The sequence below is a fragment of the Ruditapes philippinarum genome, unplaced genomic scaffold, assembly GCF_026571515.1.
Source record: "Ruditapes philippinarum isolate M1 unplaced genomic scaffold, ASM2657151v2 ctg863_1_1_1_1, whole genome shotgun sequence".
Taxonomy (NCBI): domain Eukaryota; kingdom Metazoa; phylum Mollusca; class Bivalvia; order Venerida; family Veneridae; genus Ruditapes; species Ruditapes philippinarum.
In genome coordinates, this window is record NW_026861574.1 from 189,068 (window position 1) to 203,639 (window position 14,572).

At 32.4% G+C, this 14,572-nt stretch overlaps 1 protein-coding gene across 2 annotated transcripts in view; it reads left to right on the top strand.

Annotated features, from left to right (window-relative positions):
• Positions 1-10,181, top strand: part of LOC132716214 (heme transporter FLVCR2-like) — a 35,411-nt gene extending 25,230 nt beyond the window's left edge. For both annotated transcript variants that reach the window (XM_060699430.1, XM_060699431.1), the window contains 6 exons: positions 2,854-2,957; positions 3,311-3,421; positions 4,780-4,885; positions 6,864-6,975; positions 7,416-7,459; positions 9,058-10,181. In XM_060699430.1, the coding sequence (XP_060555413.1) occupies positions 2,854-2,957; positions 3,311-3,421; positions 4,780-4,885; positions 6,864-6,975; positions 7,416-7,459; positions 9,058-9,144 (564 nt within the window). In that variant the 3' untranslated portion in view covers positions 9,145-10,181. The remainder of the gene's footprint in view (positions 1-2,853; positions 2,958-3,310; positions 3,422-4,779; positions 4,886-6,863; positions 6,976-7,415; positions 7,460-9,057) is intronic.
• The last annotated feature ends 4,391 nt before the right edge of the window (positions 10,182-14,572 follow it).

Below are 14,572 nucleotides of genomic sequence, written 5' to 3' on the forward strand. Positions count from 1 at the left end.
CAACTGAAATATATCTTGATGAAGAACTTATTAATTTAATTGCGTACATTATATATTATTTATGAAAACATCATATGGAACTGAATTGCTATAATTAATTAATTGAAGACGCCGCGACATAAATTATCATTTGCCCGATACTCAAGCTTGCTGATGATCCCACCACATGATTTAAGCAATGATTGCTTAATTTTCAAAGATACATCATAAATTTACTTTGGGTACTATGAGCAACTTCTTCAAATTGACGATATATCCTTTTATTTTGTACTTAATTTTCGCTAGACAAGCTGTCCAAATAGGGTACATCGCCGGTCATATATCTTTTTTTCAGGTAAAATATCAACTAAATCCAATATGCTGGGACGCGATTTTCCGCCATTGACGCTAAAAATGAGAAAGGCGCAGGAAAATCGGCAGCCAGACTCATATCGTATGAAAACAAAACTGTCCGTAAAGTTATTTAGGCACCCAGTCAAAACTGGTACCAACAGCAACAGGTTGCCCATTCCCCTATAATTACGCATATTCTCGGGTTTATCCAGTTCCCCAAAGCTTTTTTCCACGTTATCTACTTACCAAATTCCTTTCCCCGACAGATACGCATTTCTTCTACCGTAAATTTAATCCAATAAAACAAAAAATCAAAAATCTACTTAAGATTTAAAATGATTATTGGGAACTGAAAAAAATGTGTTGCTATTTTATGACGTGCTGTAATTTACTACAGCTTGACAGGTGTGGAACCGAATTCCCCCTAAGGTCATTCATTTCACTGATGAAGCGTAAAAAATAGATGTCTATTTCGTCATTAGAATATTTGACAAGGGTGATTAACCAATTAGGGCAACATTGTGCATGATCAAAAGGTCTGTCGGCACAGAGGCATACAAGGAGCAATAAAAATCGTCAGTACACAGTGTGACAGGAGCATTTGGTGCAAATTAGGAACAATTAAAATGGACAATGCGCAGTATTAGACATAAGTAGAAAGAACCAGCAATTGTGTGAATAAATTATGCAAATTAGATTTTTGAGCAGCCAATAAAAATGATTTGCTTAAGTTAATATTAGGCTACGATTACGATGCGCAGCATCATACGTTGACAGACATGTTAACAATTTACTTTTCAAAACAGCTGCTGATATTTTTGAAATGTGTACATCAATTATAACCTATGTTCACACCTTTAAATTTGAAAGTCAGAATCAAACTGCAAAAAATTAATTATATGTACTATTAAGAACACGTTTTAGTAGGGTTTTTATAATGGAAGTGGCTAGTGTACGGGCCCGTACGGCTAGCCAAAAGTTTTAGCCGTACGTGAGTCACGTACGATTAGCAAGGACACGCTGTATTGGCTAGCCGTACGGCACTTTTCAAAATTTTATGGAATTCGAAAATGCATATGTTATTTAATGACTTTAAGCGAGGATTTTAACCAAGAAACAGCATTAATTGTCTTTGGGTGTTAACTTTTTAGAGATTAATCGACTTGATCGCTATATATATCGATCTTTGTCATCGCAAGATGTCGAGAAAAAATAGCCTTTTTGATAATAATCCTTTTTTGTTTCATTAAGTTTAATTTTCGACACCTTTTATATGAAAAAAAAAAACAACAACAACAAACACTGAAAATGATTGTTGTTAGGCTCTTGATAATTGCGACAATTACCGACGGTACTGTATCAAGAAAAGTTTGCATGTTCCGTGAAAGGCATTCTAAAATTCTATTGTCAGTCCATGGATAGGTTTTAATTAAGGCTAATTAATTGATTGACTGTGCTTTTATGTTCGATATTTATCTACTGTTTTGAAAATTATATAATTATTTTTGCATTTCACCGTTTTTTCCATTCAATGTTCTTTTTATTTATTTATTCCACTCCGATCATTTTTTATTCGATCCATGTGCTTAAAATAAACAAAAATGATTTAATAATTCATACAAATTAAACAACAAATGATAAGCATGAAAATCAACAATTTTATAACGTTCGACTTCCATATAATTTTGAAAATTGCCGTACGGCTAGACAATACAGTGCGTCCTGGCTAGTCGTTCGTGACTCACGTACGGCTAGAACTTTTGGCTAGCCATACGTTTCTTTATTTTTTATTATTATTATTTTTTTTTTTTTGTTGATATTGTTACGTATTTTGAACCATAAAAAAATCTCCTCTACACCTCCTGTGAAAATTAAATTGTCTGATCAATACTTTATTATATTAATATTTCCTTACGATTCAACTAGATTTATCATGAATCTAAAAGATGTGGGGAAATGACATCACGCGCACCTGTTTTTATACGGCCAATACACAAACATGGCCGCGCTTACCGATTTGTAGAAATCGGTGATTTAGCGATTTAAATTTTGTTATCATTCGTTTAATATTATTATTTGGCGACAGAAAATTTGCAGACTTATTATTTATAGTATTCTTTTTCTGAAATCAAGTTTTTATTTTAACCTTGTCTTTCCCTTTAAGAAATCGTTTTGTGAAATACTTGATATATGATTATTTTTTATATTTATTCACTGTGTACATTGTATGAATATGCACCAGAAACCGTACTAATCCGGGAGATAGCAGTGCAAATAAATCCAGTTTAGACTATACCTTCCGTTTGTTGGAGCTCTGCCGATTCAATGCAAACGATGCTTTTGTTTTTGGCGCCAAAATAGTAGGGGATATGTCTATTGCGGTGGGTGTTTCGGGGGGGGGGGGGGCGTCTAGCGGGGAATTTACCATTTCACACTGTTCCTGAAGGAAGGGGCTTTTGCCGGCGGTGTCATGGAGGGGTCGGCTTGAGTTATAATTGACTTGTACGTTGTATGTTTCAGGGGCATGAAGAGAACGCTGGTCAGATAGGGCTAGATCTTGTACTAGCTGGTATCGTCGGTGCTATTGTTGCTGGAATTTGGTTGGACAAAACTAAATCATTCAAGTAAGTGTTTCATGTTGTCGTCGGGTTTCATATGCCTAAGTCATGGACGTAAAAAGAAAAATGATATTTTAGGATGATCGATTACTGCAGTTAGACTTGAACATTACGTTTTTATCCAAACAGCAATTTAATTAATGCTTATTAATAAGTTAGTTATTATTGTTCCTCGTTCAGTAATTTGCAAAAGTTACGCATTTTTACTTTTGAATATTTCGAGTGAATGAAACAAGGAATTTTTGAGCGCACAAGCTTTTCATAATCGAAAGTTGTTTTTAATAAGAAATAGAATAGATTACACTAAGAAAAAATTAATGGAATGTTTTTCTTAAGGTAATGACTTTTTCTGATTTCAGACCAACTACTGTAGGGATTTATTTCTTATCAATGATATGTATGATTGTATTCACGTTTACAATGGATGTAGATCTGATCTGGGTTGTGTTTATCACTGCGGGGGCTTTAGGGTAAGTAACATCAACCTATCTGTGAGTGTTGGCCACAATATTGTGGCAAGTTTTGCGTGATGGCCACGACAATGGGGACAGGTTAATGAGTGATGGCCATGATAATTGGGCAAGTTTATGAGTGATGGCCACAATAATGGGGTCATGTTATGAGTGATGGCCTCGATAATGGGGACAAATTTATGCCACCGTTATAAAGTCAGACCACCAATATACAGTTCATGCAGTCCTGTTGGCATATTATGCTGCCTGATGAATTTTAGTATTTTATTTTAAAATACCTTATTTATCATATATTACGATAAACAGGTCGTAATTTGAAGCATTCAAAATCCTTTTCTCAATTTCAAATTCAGTTAGGATTTGTAATCGACATAAAAAAGAATATAAAAGGGAAGAAAAAAATCCACCGCTAGGATTTTGTTCATTTCTCTGTAGGGATAGCATACATCAATCATTTTGTTGTCAAAATATTTTTCACTAAGATGACACTTATTATCCTCCGTACTCAAAGTCACAGCGCGTTCCTGTCGAACATGGGCGCATTTTTACGATGTTTCCAATTACATCGTCTGTATATGTGTAAACGCTTCTGCAGAACAAGATTTCTTTTGAAAATTATCGGTTTCAAATTGAGGAAAATAGTGTATGTAGCCGAAACAATCGATCTTAAGTTGCTGATTGTCTAAATTGTCGTCTGCTTATTAAATTAGTTGGTTGTGAGTGATTTCCCTTGAATCATTCATTGTATATATGAAAGTATACTTCATATAAGCTAATTAGGTATCAATTAAAAAAAGAATATTTGATTTCAATAGTTTAACATCAGTTAATGGGTTATTTGTCGGCGTACAGATACCTAATGAGCGCTCATTGACACATCCAATTATCTCTTTGTTTGTACTAGTATAAAAACGGAATTCAATGAAAATCATCTTGGTTAAATCTGTTAAGGGATAGAAATTAATTCAAACTAGTTGCCAACGTGTCTGACAACCAAGGTAATTGTACGGGGATTTGATTCTATCGATATTTATACAGAAAACTTAGTACAGTCTTGTTTAAGTTACAGACCACCTTCAAATATAGACCACCCTGTAAATCAAGACCACTGTTTCACAAACCTTTATTGATAAAAATACAACAGAGAAATTTCTTAATAAAGACCACTTATTTATAAAGGCCATGTATGGTCTATCCTTTGGACGGGTTTGACTGTAAGATTTGTAGAATCTGGTGAGTCATATAGGACCATAATTTGAAATATACTTTGTTGCATCATTTGAGTCAAACTTATCAGCTTTTTGTTGTCATTATTCTTATATAGCCTATAATAACTGGTATTGTTTCTTTTCTAGATTTTTTATGACAGGGTACCTGCCGGTTGGGTTCGAATTTGCGGCTGAAATCACGTATCCGGAATCTGAGGGTACATCTTCTGGTCTTTTAAATGCGTCTGCCCAGGTGATGATTTTATCAAAGTTTTAGATATCAGTTTTAGACATTTAGCATAGAGCAATATTCATTAAGGGCCATACCTTTGAAGTATATTGTACCTTAGCCTAAAATCTTAAATTATTGGCGTCCGCGCCGAAGCGCGGCGCTCTTATGGAATGAGATCAGATTTTGTGAAAGGGCGACAGCAACTTCTCGAGCCTTTTAGTCGGTCATAATAAAAGCCGAAAATTCCGATCGGTATGAGGGTGCTTGATTATTAAATAAGAATGAAATGTCGCGATATGTTACAATGAATTTTCGCAATGCAAACATTTACAAATGAAATAACCTTTTCCGTCAATAAATCGCGCTCTTCGGGGTTTTTTATTTATCATTTTGTAGTACACAGTCGGTTATCATGTCATGGTATGTTATTGTTGTATATGTATCCTAGAATGATCAGTTGATGACCTAAATATTCCAAAAACCTATTTATAGATATATCTTTTTATCACTCCTATCGGTAAATGCCGGTCTCTCCCGGTCTATTTTGACCAGGATTTACTAGTGACCGGCGAATAGTACCACACGTTTATTGTCCGGTCTCTCCCGATTTTGGAGTAGATGTTTGATAGCGTTACAATTGGAAAAAAACAACAATAGCATGTTTCATTTTATCTATATGAGATAAAAACAATAAATATGTACACGGATTTATATGTAATATAAATCCGTGATATGTACAATAATTGAGAAAAAGGTACATTTTTTATGGTATTAAAATGACATTATCAACTTTGAAACATTTTATTTAATTATTCAATTTGTTATCCGTGTTTAGTAAAGATGCCGAGGAATTATTCAAAGTTACAAATTAGATTTTATGAATTATTCAATTGATCGATAATTTAAAAAATGATAAAGAAAAATACAATGTACATGTACATGGTTTAAGAATAAACAATATTATATATTGAAAGATAAACCATAATTTACTGACTTTTTCCAGTTAAGCTTTTACTTTATAATCGTCGGTCAATATGACAATTGAATTCTTAAAATTTATTTTACAATTTTAATAAAAAAGAGTAGTAAAAACTCAGTATTAAAATAGCACATAAAACACAAAAAAGAATAAAAGAAAACAATATTCATAAAATTTGTATTTTTTTTTAAATTAAAATTAATAGATATTACAATTATTGTATAATAAACAATTATGCTCAACATGATCAACATGGTAATATAACCAGTGTCATATTTTTACTAACTTAAAGTGTGAACAGATACCTTAAGGGGGTCTTCGCTAATAGCGATAACATGTACATAATAAGGGACAAATGTGTGGTACGTGTTGATCATGCGTTACACATATGGATTATAAATGATTGCATACATGTATATCCGTTGCTATTAATAACCACGATCATAAAGAAATAACAAGTAATATTCTAATCTCTAGCATGCCAATCAAAGTTCATAATGAACAATGTCTTTCGTCCGCTCATTCATAAGTGGTATACATTTCTGGTAGTTTATAAGAATATCTTGTCATCATATGTGTACTAGTTCATCTTCACTTGCTGCATTTCTTGCTTGGACGCCCTTTGATGCTTTGCATCAATGCTTTTCTTGTATTTAATGAAATAGAATTTTAATGATACGTTGTACACGTGAGGTAGTTATCTACTAAAAAAGTATATCATGAGTTATTTGTGAAGACCATCTCAAGCTATTGATTTTATAAAATGTAAACCCAGACATGGAAGCACATTACAAGAATAAATAACATTGTCTCCCAGTTTCCCAGGAATTTGCAGACATCCAATAATTTACATACATTTTATATTCATTTATAAATTTTGTGAAATTGCCATAAAAAGTCTCACAAAAGTGAAATTTATACTATTTCTTGCAGAATTATGAGTCATTCTGAATAATTTTACGACACTATATAGTTAATGGGCGCTTGCAATGAATAAAAGATTTGTTCCATGTATTGCAGACGTTTGGTATTATTGTCACCATTGGGATGCGCGCATTGATGAACCAAGTGAGCGTTTTGTCAGCAAATATTACCGTATCAGGGATTCTTCTAGTTGGAACAATAATGACAGGTTAGATATGTATAATTATACTACATGTCAATAAAACATCTACGGACTTGTAGGATGTGACACTCTTGTGAAGAAAAAATTGCATATGCATTGTTTAAACCATGTATATCCATTTGTTTTAGTTTTAACTTTTATCAAATGAGAAATTATTATGTCTGCCAACTTGTGTGCGAAAGGGTTGATCGGTCAACCGCTTTATGTGCCATAAGCTTGTTTAAGAAGGTAATAAGGAGTTATTTGATGATGTCATGAATGATGATCGGTGTTATGATAATGCATTTCTACATTTCCTTTTTTTTCGTCTTATTCTGTCAAGACAATTGATAAATATACAAAATCGTTATTTGTACTGTGCAGCATTGTAGTATGTTAATCCGTATTTATGTGCTGCTTTTCATATGTGTGACACTTTACGGCTGTCATTTATTGCATTTTTTCAGCATTCATAAAAGCCGATTATAGACGTCAGGAAGCCGGTAAAAGTGTACGTTGTTCTTTTTTCCTACGTAAATCATATTATTATATATTTTCCAATAATGTTAAAATATAATGGCCATTTACGTTAAAGGCCCATCATGCCCAAGAAATGCTTTAATTTTTATTTCTTAACTTTTTATTTTTGATGTACTTTTATAGTTTCCGAAATGTTACACATCGGCCAATATTATAACCAGAACCATCTTTTTCTTCTGTTGCTTTTTTGGCCATAAGAAAAGTCATAGTGATAATGTACATGTATTTTGTTTTGAAGTCAAAATATTACTTTGTTTACATTTTGCTGTTTTTATGACAAATTATTTCACATTTGGCGCTACTTCCTTCAGGTAACAAACATCTAACATGCTTTAAAACCATTATTCAAACGTTATAAATTCAGTGCAGAAGAAAAAGTAATGTGACTTTAAAGCTGCAAGCCTCCAGATGAGTCAAAATATTTCAAGAAAATCAATATTGAGAAAAATGCACTAAACTTTTAAGAAAGTAAAAAACATTCAAGATGCAAGTTATATTTGACATGTTATGTGCGGTCAACACCGATTTTGCAGTATTTTATCACCATATTTCTACTGTGTTACTAAGGCAGTAAGGGCTGTTTTTGCATATGTTGACAACTTTTTGGTAAATTTCGTGAATTGTAAGTGCCAATTGCAATATGTAAATCACTTTCTTTGTTTACCTCACATTATTTTACTTTTAAATATATTTCCAAAATTTTCATGAAACTTAACATGAATCTGGAGGCGTGCTGCTTTAAGACGCAAATCGCGAAGATGTATCTCCATGGTCTCGTATGACTTAAAGGCACATTATGTCTCAGAAATCCATATACATGTATTTTTAATTCTTACTTTTCAATGTCAAACATGTGTTTAATAATGTTTAAATAATGGAAGAAGTGCATGGTACGCTGAACATGAAGTTATGTGTTCAAAATGTAAACAAAGTAGTATTTTGACTTCCATACACAATACTTTTTCACTATAATTATAACAATTGTCAACAGAACTAAAGATGCAAAATATAGTTCATGTATATAGTAAATATATAGTTCATGTATATAGTAAATGAAAATGTTTTGGAAACCATAACAAGATACCAAATTCCCCGACGGTGCAGGCTTCTTTCGTTGTGATAGATCATGCAATCTTTTTCACGGTCATTGGCACTGTACCTCTACTCTGGCATGTACAGAAATTGTCAGTTCCTTGCGAAAGTAAAGTCAACTAGTACTGGTATAACTGCTTGACAATATACCCAGGAACGAGGCAGTGACTGTACTGTGCTCTTGTAAATTCATTGTGGCTTACTGCGTGATCCGCTGAAAACTACCAATACCACACCACAAATTACTGACATTTGTCGATGCATTTATTTGGATCAGATCGACTATATATATTCTTGCCTCGTACCACATTCAACGAGCTACAATCCCTACAAAACCTGTAAGGAATCGAGCATTCTCTACTTGTATCGGGAAACAATTACTCCGTATTCCAGATACTCTTTATTCCGGAGACCGGAAGTGTATTCCGGAGACCGTAAGAAAAATATAACACTAATCTCATATTACTGATATTTCAGGCTGTGGAATATGTGGACCATGACAATATAAATGTGAACATTACTGATGAAAATACAGGATTGAAGATGGCAAACATGAATAAATGATGAACCAGTTGTGTTATTTTCAGTCAACTTTACTGGATCTATTTCCATAATCTTCTGTTAGCATGTTTCGGTTACTTTTATCATTTGTGTTATACCTCGTTACCTCGCTTTAGTTACTTTTCTTTCTTTTTTAATTTTTCAAATTAAAGTCAGGCTTTGTTACCTTTACTTTTTTCATTATAAGCTGTTTCCCGGCTTTAGTTATTTTTAATATTTCTATACATTATCAGATCTTAGTTTGTTTAATGACATTAGCTTTTACCATCGTATGCAGTTTTAGTGCGCTTTGGTTACTTTTATATCTTTCTGTATCAGATGTAAGTCTAATTTAGTTACTTAAATTAATTCCTTAAAAGTGTGCTTTAGTTACTTTTACTGTTTTTGTGATCTGATATATCCGTGCTTTAGTTACTGTTGCGCTTTAGTTACTGTTGTCGTTGTTTGTCTGATTTACTTACTTTTTATTAATTTCGTTATTAGATGTTATAGTCTGTTAGTTACGTTAAGAGTTTTCATGATCTGATATTTCTCCTCTTTAGTTACTAGACTCTAGTAAATTTGTTGAAACCACTCTTAGTTTAATTTTACTGTTCTAGTGATCTGATAATTCCCCGCTTTAGTTACTTTAATTATTTTCGTGACAGCCTGAATTAGTTACTTTTGTCAAGTTACCAAGTTAGTTGCAGTTTAAGTTTTTGATTTTTGTTTGGGTTTTACGTCCCACCAACACGGAAGAGGTCATACTTATGGCGACTTCCCGGGTTTACTGTTTGGATAAAACCTCAGGTGCCCCTCCGTGCACTATTTCACACTTGAATCGACACAGGAGTTGAACCACCGACGTTCCGTAAGCTAGCTGGCTAGATTCTTCACATGAAAGGATCTGACTTCTCTTGTGGGATTCGAACCCACAGCGGTGAGGAGCAAGTGTTAGAAGTCATCGACCTTAACCACTCGGCAACGGATGTCCCATTAAGTTTTTGATTATACCTAAGGAAGTTATATGATCTAGAAATAAACAAGCATGCTTTATCATACGTTCATTGTTTGTTTTATTTTGTGGCACACATAGATATAGTAATTTTTCTTACCACACATTGGAATTTGGGCAGTATCTGCAGTGTCCGTGCGTCTATATTTTAAACACCGGTATAGATGTATTGGAGGGTTGGTTAGAAAGTTCATAAAAAAGTGCAGGTATCTTTTGTTTAAATGATTTGAATTAGTATTTTAATTCATTTGCTATATTTGAGATTTGTCCAGGACCTCTTGATTTTTTTCTCAAAATTTATCGATACAAACAAAAGTTGGTGGATATACACGTAACAGCTGAAACCTTGCACAGATGTCATTTGTCATTACCTTTCATATTGTCAGATTTGGCTGAATACTTCAAAGTTATCATATTAAAAAGAACAACAACATAATGTATAAAGATATAATCTTGGGAAAGGCAAAGGATGCATACATAAATTTATAAGTAAAATGCTATAAAATCGTCAAAATATAGGTAAAATACTTTGAAATATAATCTAACATAAAAAGAATAATTGGGGACTCCCAACATGTCTTTAAACTTTTGTTTACTTTTTTTTTTAAAACCCGGTTCAAAATGTAAAAAAATTAACTTTCGCTTGCATTTATCGGGGTGTTCGAAAAATGCATTTTGTTGGGGAAATGTTGTTTGAGGGAATAAATTAGAACCCTTTGGCGTCGAGTTTTCTTGCATCTGGCAGATAGCACACAGTGCACAGAAGGGACTTTCGTCATAAAAATGGGTTTGAAAATTGTTTTCCCTAAAAAATTTTAATTTATTTTTTTTTTTTCTTAAAAAATTGAACAAAAAAAATATTAAGGACTATTTAATTTCGGGGTTAAAATTTACAAAGGGTTAATTCTTTTACGTTGAGGAAGTTTTTTGCACCGTGCTCCCCCTTGGGTTTGAAAAAAACTGAAAAATAAACTTTAAATATTTGCCCCAATTTGGGCCCCAAACCCCCTGGAGACAAAAAAAATTTTAAGTGTTTTTGTTATACGTAACCGTTAAAATCATAAAAAAACCATATTAATCATATAGGGAATTTTTCCTTTCCAAAATTTAGTAATGGTTATTCCCTTTGGAGATCCCAAACCAAAGGGTTTTCCCGGGAAAAATTCGGGTCCTCAGGGAAACCCAAAAGGCCCACCTGGTACAAAACCCATGGCATGCGGGTTTACTTTTCCCCAAACCCAGGGTTTTGAAATTTTTCCCAGTTTAGTACATGGTAGGCAACAGTTAGGGGTCATAGTACTAAAATAAAAAAAAACAAACAAAAAGTTCCTGCCTTTTCTGAAAAAGTGTTTTTCTTAAAAGGGAAAAACCCCGGGGTCGTGTCGTCTCCCTTCAATTTTGGGAAAAACTTAGGGAAATGCAAAATGAATCTAAAAATATTTTCATTTTATTTTAATAATTTTATCATCCAGTATTGGAGGGAACTGTATTCAGAAAGGAAAAAATTATGTTAAGAAGTTATATTATGTTTACATAAGAAGATTTGAACTTTAGTCAGATTGAGTTGCTCGCATTTATAAATTGATGTAAATCCAAGAGACCGAGACAATCTGTGTGCAACAATATGTATTAGAAATATACAGATACACTGTACATAAAATTTGAAACTTATAAAAGTATAATTGTCACTTTTTTATAATTTGTTATATTTTTTACATCTGAAATCATTCCAATCAGTTTCAAATATTTACGGTCTCTGGAATATATGAAAATAAGTGAAGTATGTGTACAGAAAAACAGAGTCGTGTGTGTGTGGTTGCCAAATCTTTTATACCAAAGAAAATTTTAATGTTGCAAAGACATCCCAGAGAGAGGGGACAAATCAATTGAGTATCAATATGCTGATAAAGAAAAAGTAAAAATCGGTTTGTGTCCGGAGTAGGCATTAAGGCGTCTTTTTTAACATACGTATATCTACGATATGACTCGGCGACCGTGTTGTTAGCAATGAAAGAAATTCCTCAGTCAGTAAGTGATTGTGAAATCAAGATTGATTAAGGATGGCGATATTTTGAACAGCATTATTCTTGACTTGCATTATTTTTGACAGGGTCATAAGTGCATGAATGAAAAAAATTCAGCCGTGACATGATATTTCCAACATAGTGGTCAAATTTGACATTTTACTTTTTTCAAAGATTCTCGAAATGCAATCTTTTCTAAATCATTCAAGACTAATTTTATTATCTTTAGACAAAGAAAACTTGAATTATAACGCTTTTTAACATTATAAGTGACGTCGTTTTATTTGACGGATTAAAAATATGAATCCAAAAAGAACAACCACACGCGTACATTCAGTTATTTTTTTTAATATTCAAATCGATTTCGAACAAATATGTTCTTCGTCAGTGAATAAACAGGATTAAAAAGGCCAACGTGAAATAAACTGAATCATCGTTTTGCTTGACATATAACTTCTATATACATGTATCTTAGCATGTAAATTATTAACGTTACTAACGACGAAGCTCGCATTTTTATTTTTAAAGAGTACCGCTGTCAATTTGTAGCTAGGCCATCTTATGTACATGTAACGACTTTGTTTCACGAATAGACAGTATACAAGTAAAAATGGAAAGCTTTGACTGTCTTATTATTATAAAATATGCCCAACTAGCAATATATTGAGTCAATCTTTCCGTATTTAATATATTATGTGGTTCCATCTTTATATGTAGTCAACTGAACAATATTTGATGTCAATGTGTCTTTATATGATGTCAATATATCATTATACGATGTGCATTTTTGAATATAGTATGTTGAACCATCCTTATATAAGGTAAAAATACTCAGGTAATAAATGAGCACAGAAATACCAACATTTATGTTTCAAAAAAATGCAGGAATAAATAAAAAATGAGATATCATTTTTTGAATACATTCAAGAATCATCTTATTTCCAAGACATGTTATAAACATACAATTTAAATAATGCGTAACTGTGACATCATATCCTCAAAGCAGCATGCTCAAGATTTTTGCTCTAATTTTCATGAAAAATTTAGATATATAAAAATAGCCCTTGCTGTGTTAGTAACGGAGTAGAAATATGGTGAAAAAAATCTGAATGCTCAGTCAAGCTTCGGTAATATTCGTCTTCTTTACGAGAAATTGTTCTGGAATAATGGTCGATACAAGGTCATCTGATAGGTTCTAGGACGGCGTTATTACCGTAAATAGTCATAAACTTCTTACTCAAAAATGTGCGTACATGTAAATACAATGTAGAGGATATTTAGTTGTTCTGTAAAAATGCTATGCTATATCACACAAGGAAGTAAGATAATTATTTTTCACTAGTGCGTATGGACAAGTTGATGGTTTGTCACGTCGATGTGTGATTATATAAATGTATATGTATACATGTTAACCATTTTGAAAAAAATAAGAAACAAAAAGAAAAAAAGCAATCAACAATATAATACATTAGGGGCTGTTTTACGTAGATTATAAGTGTCGTTTGCAATGTGTAAACTGCTTCCTTTGTTCACTATACAATATTGTACTTTTAAATACATTTTCCGAATTGTTATGAAAATAAACATGGATCTTGAGGTATGCTGCTTTAACGATATCAAAACATTATGTTTAATAATGAAATTTTAAAGAATATAATGATTTCAATATCTCAATACTATGTTTTTCGGGGTCATTCAGCACATAGCTGCAATTTTACTGAAAATTTTCGGATTTAGTCAGAATCACTCAATTTTCATTCAGTTTTTACCTGATTATCATCCATTTCCCACTTCTTTCAACAACTCACGATGCCATATTCTCAGAGACCAAAACAGCTATTGCAATAATTATTATGAAACAAGACAAAATTATTTCGGTTTATTTTCTTCTCATTTAATTTTATATAAAGCAGAAATGTATTTCAACAACTTCAAGTGTCTTACTCACTTCACTTAACAGAACAATATTATTTCTCTTAATTATATACTCTTATTATTTTATGTCCGTTAAGTTAAACAATGATACCAGCGTAATGTAATATCTGCCTTATTCTATTGACATTAAAGTGTTTATTCTGATTTATATAATGTATATCAGCCCCTACATGTTACTATATACGTGTATATGATTAAAAGAGAAATACTTGGAAAACAACTTGACATTGGAAATAAAATAACAATCGAAAGACTAAATGGGATTGTCTGATTACTTAAAGTAAGTAAGCCCTGAAAGTGTTCACTGTCGCAAGGACAATATATCAATTGTCGTTTGAACAGATGAAATTAAATTTGTCAACTCATAAATTTCCTTGAAATTCTCTTTCTTATGGTATTTAAAATACGATTGAGCAAATGTCTGTCAAGGGTTAAAGGTTTCCCGAAAAAGTTTATCAGCGCAGTTGTTACTTAAAAA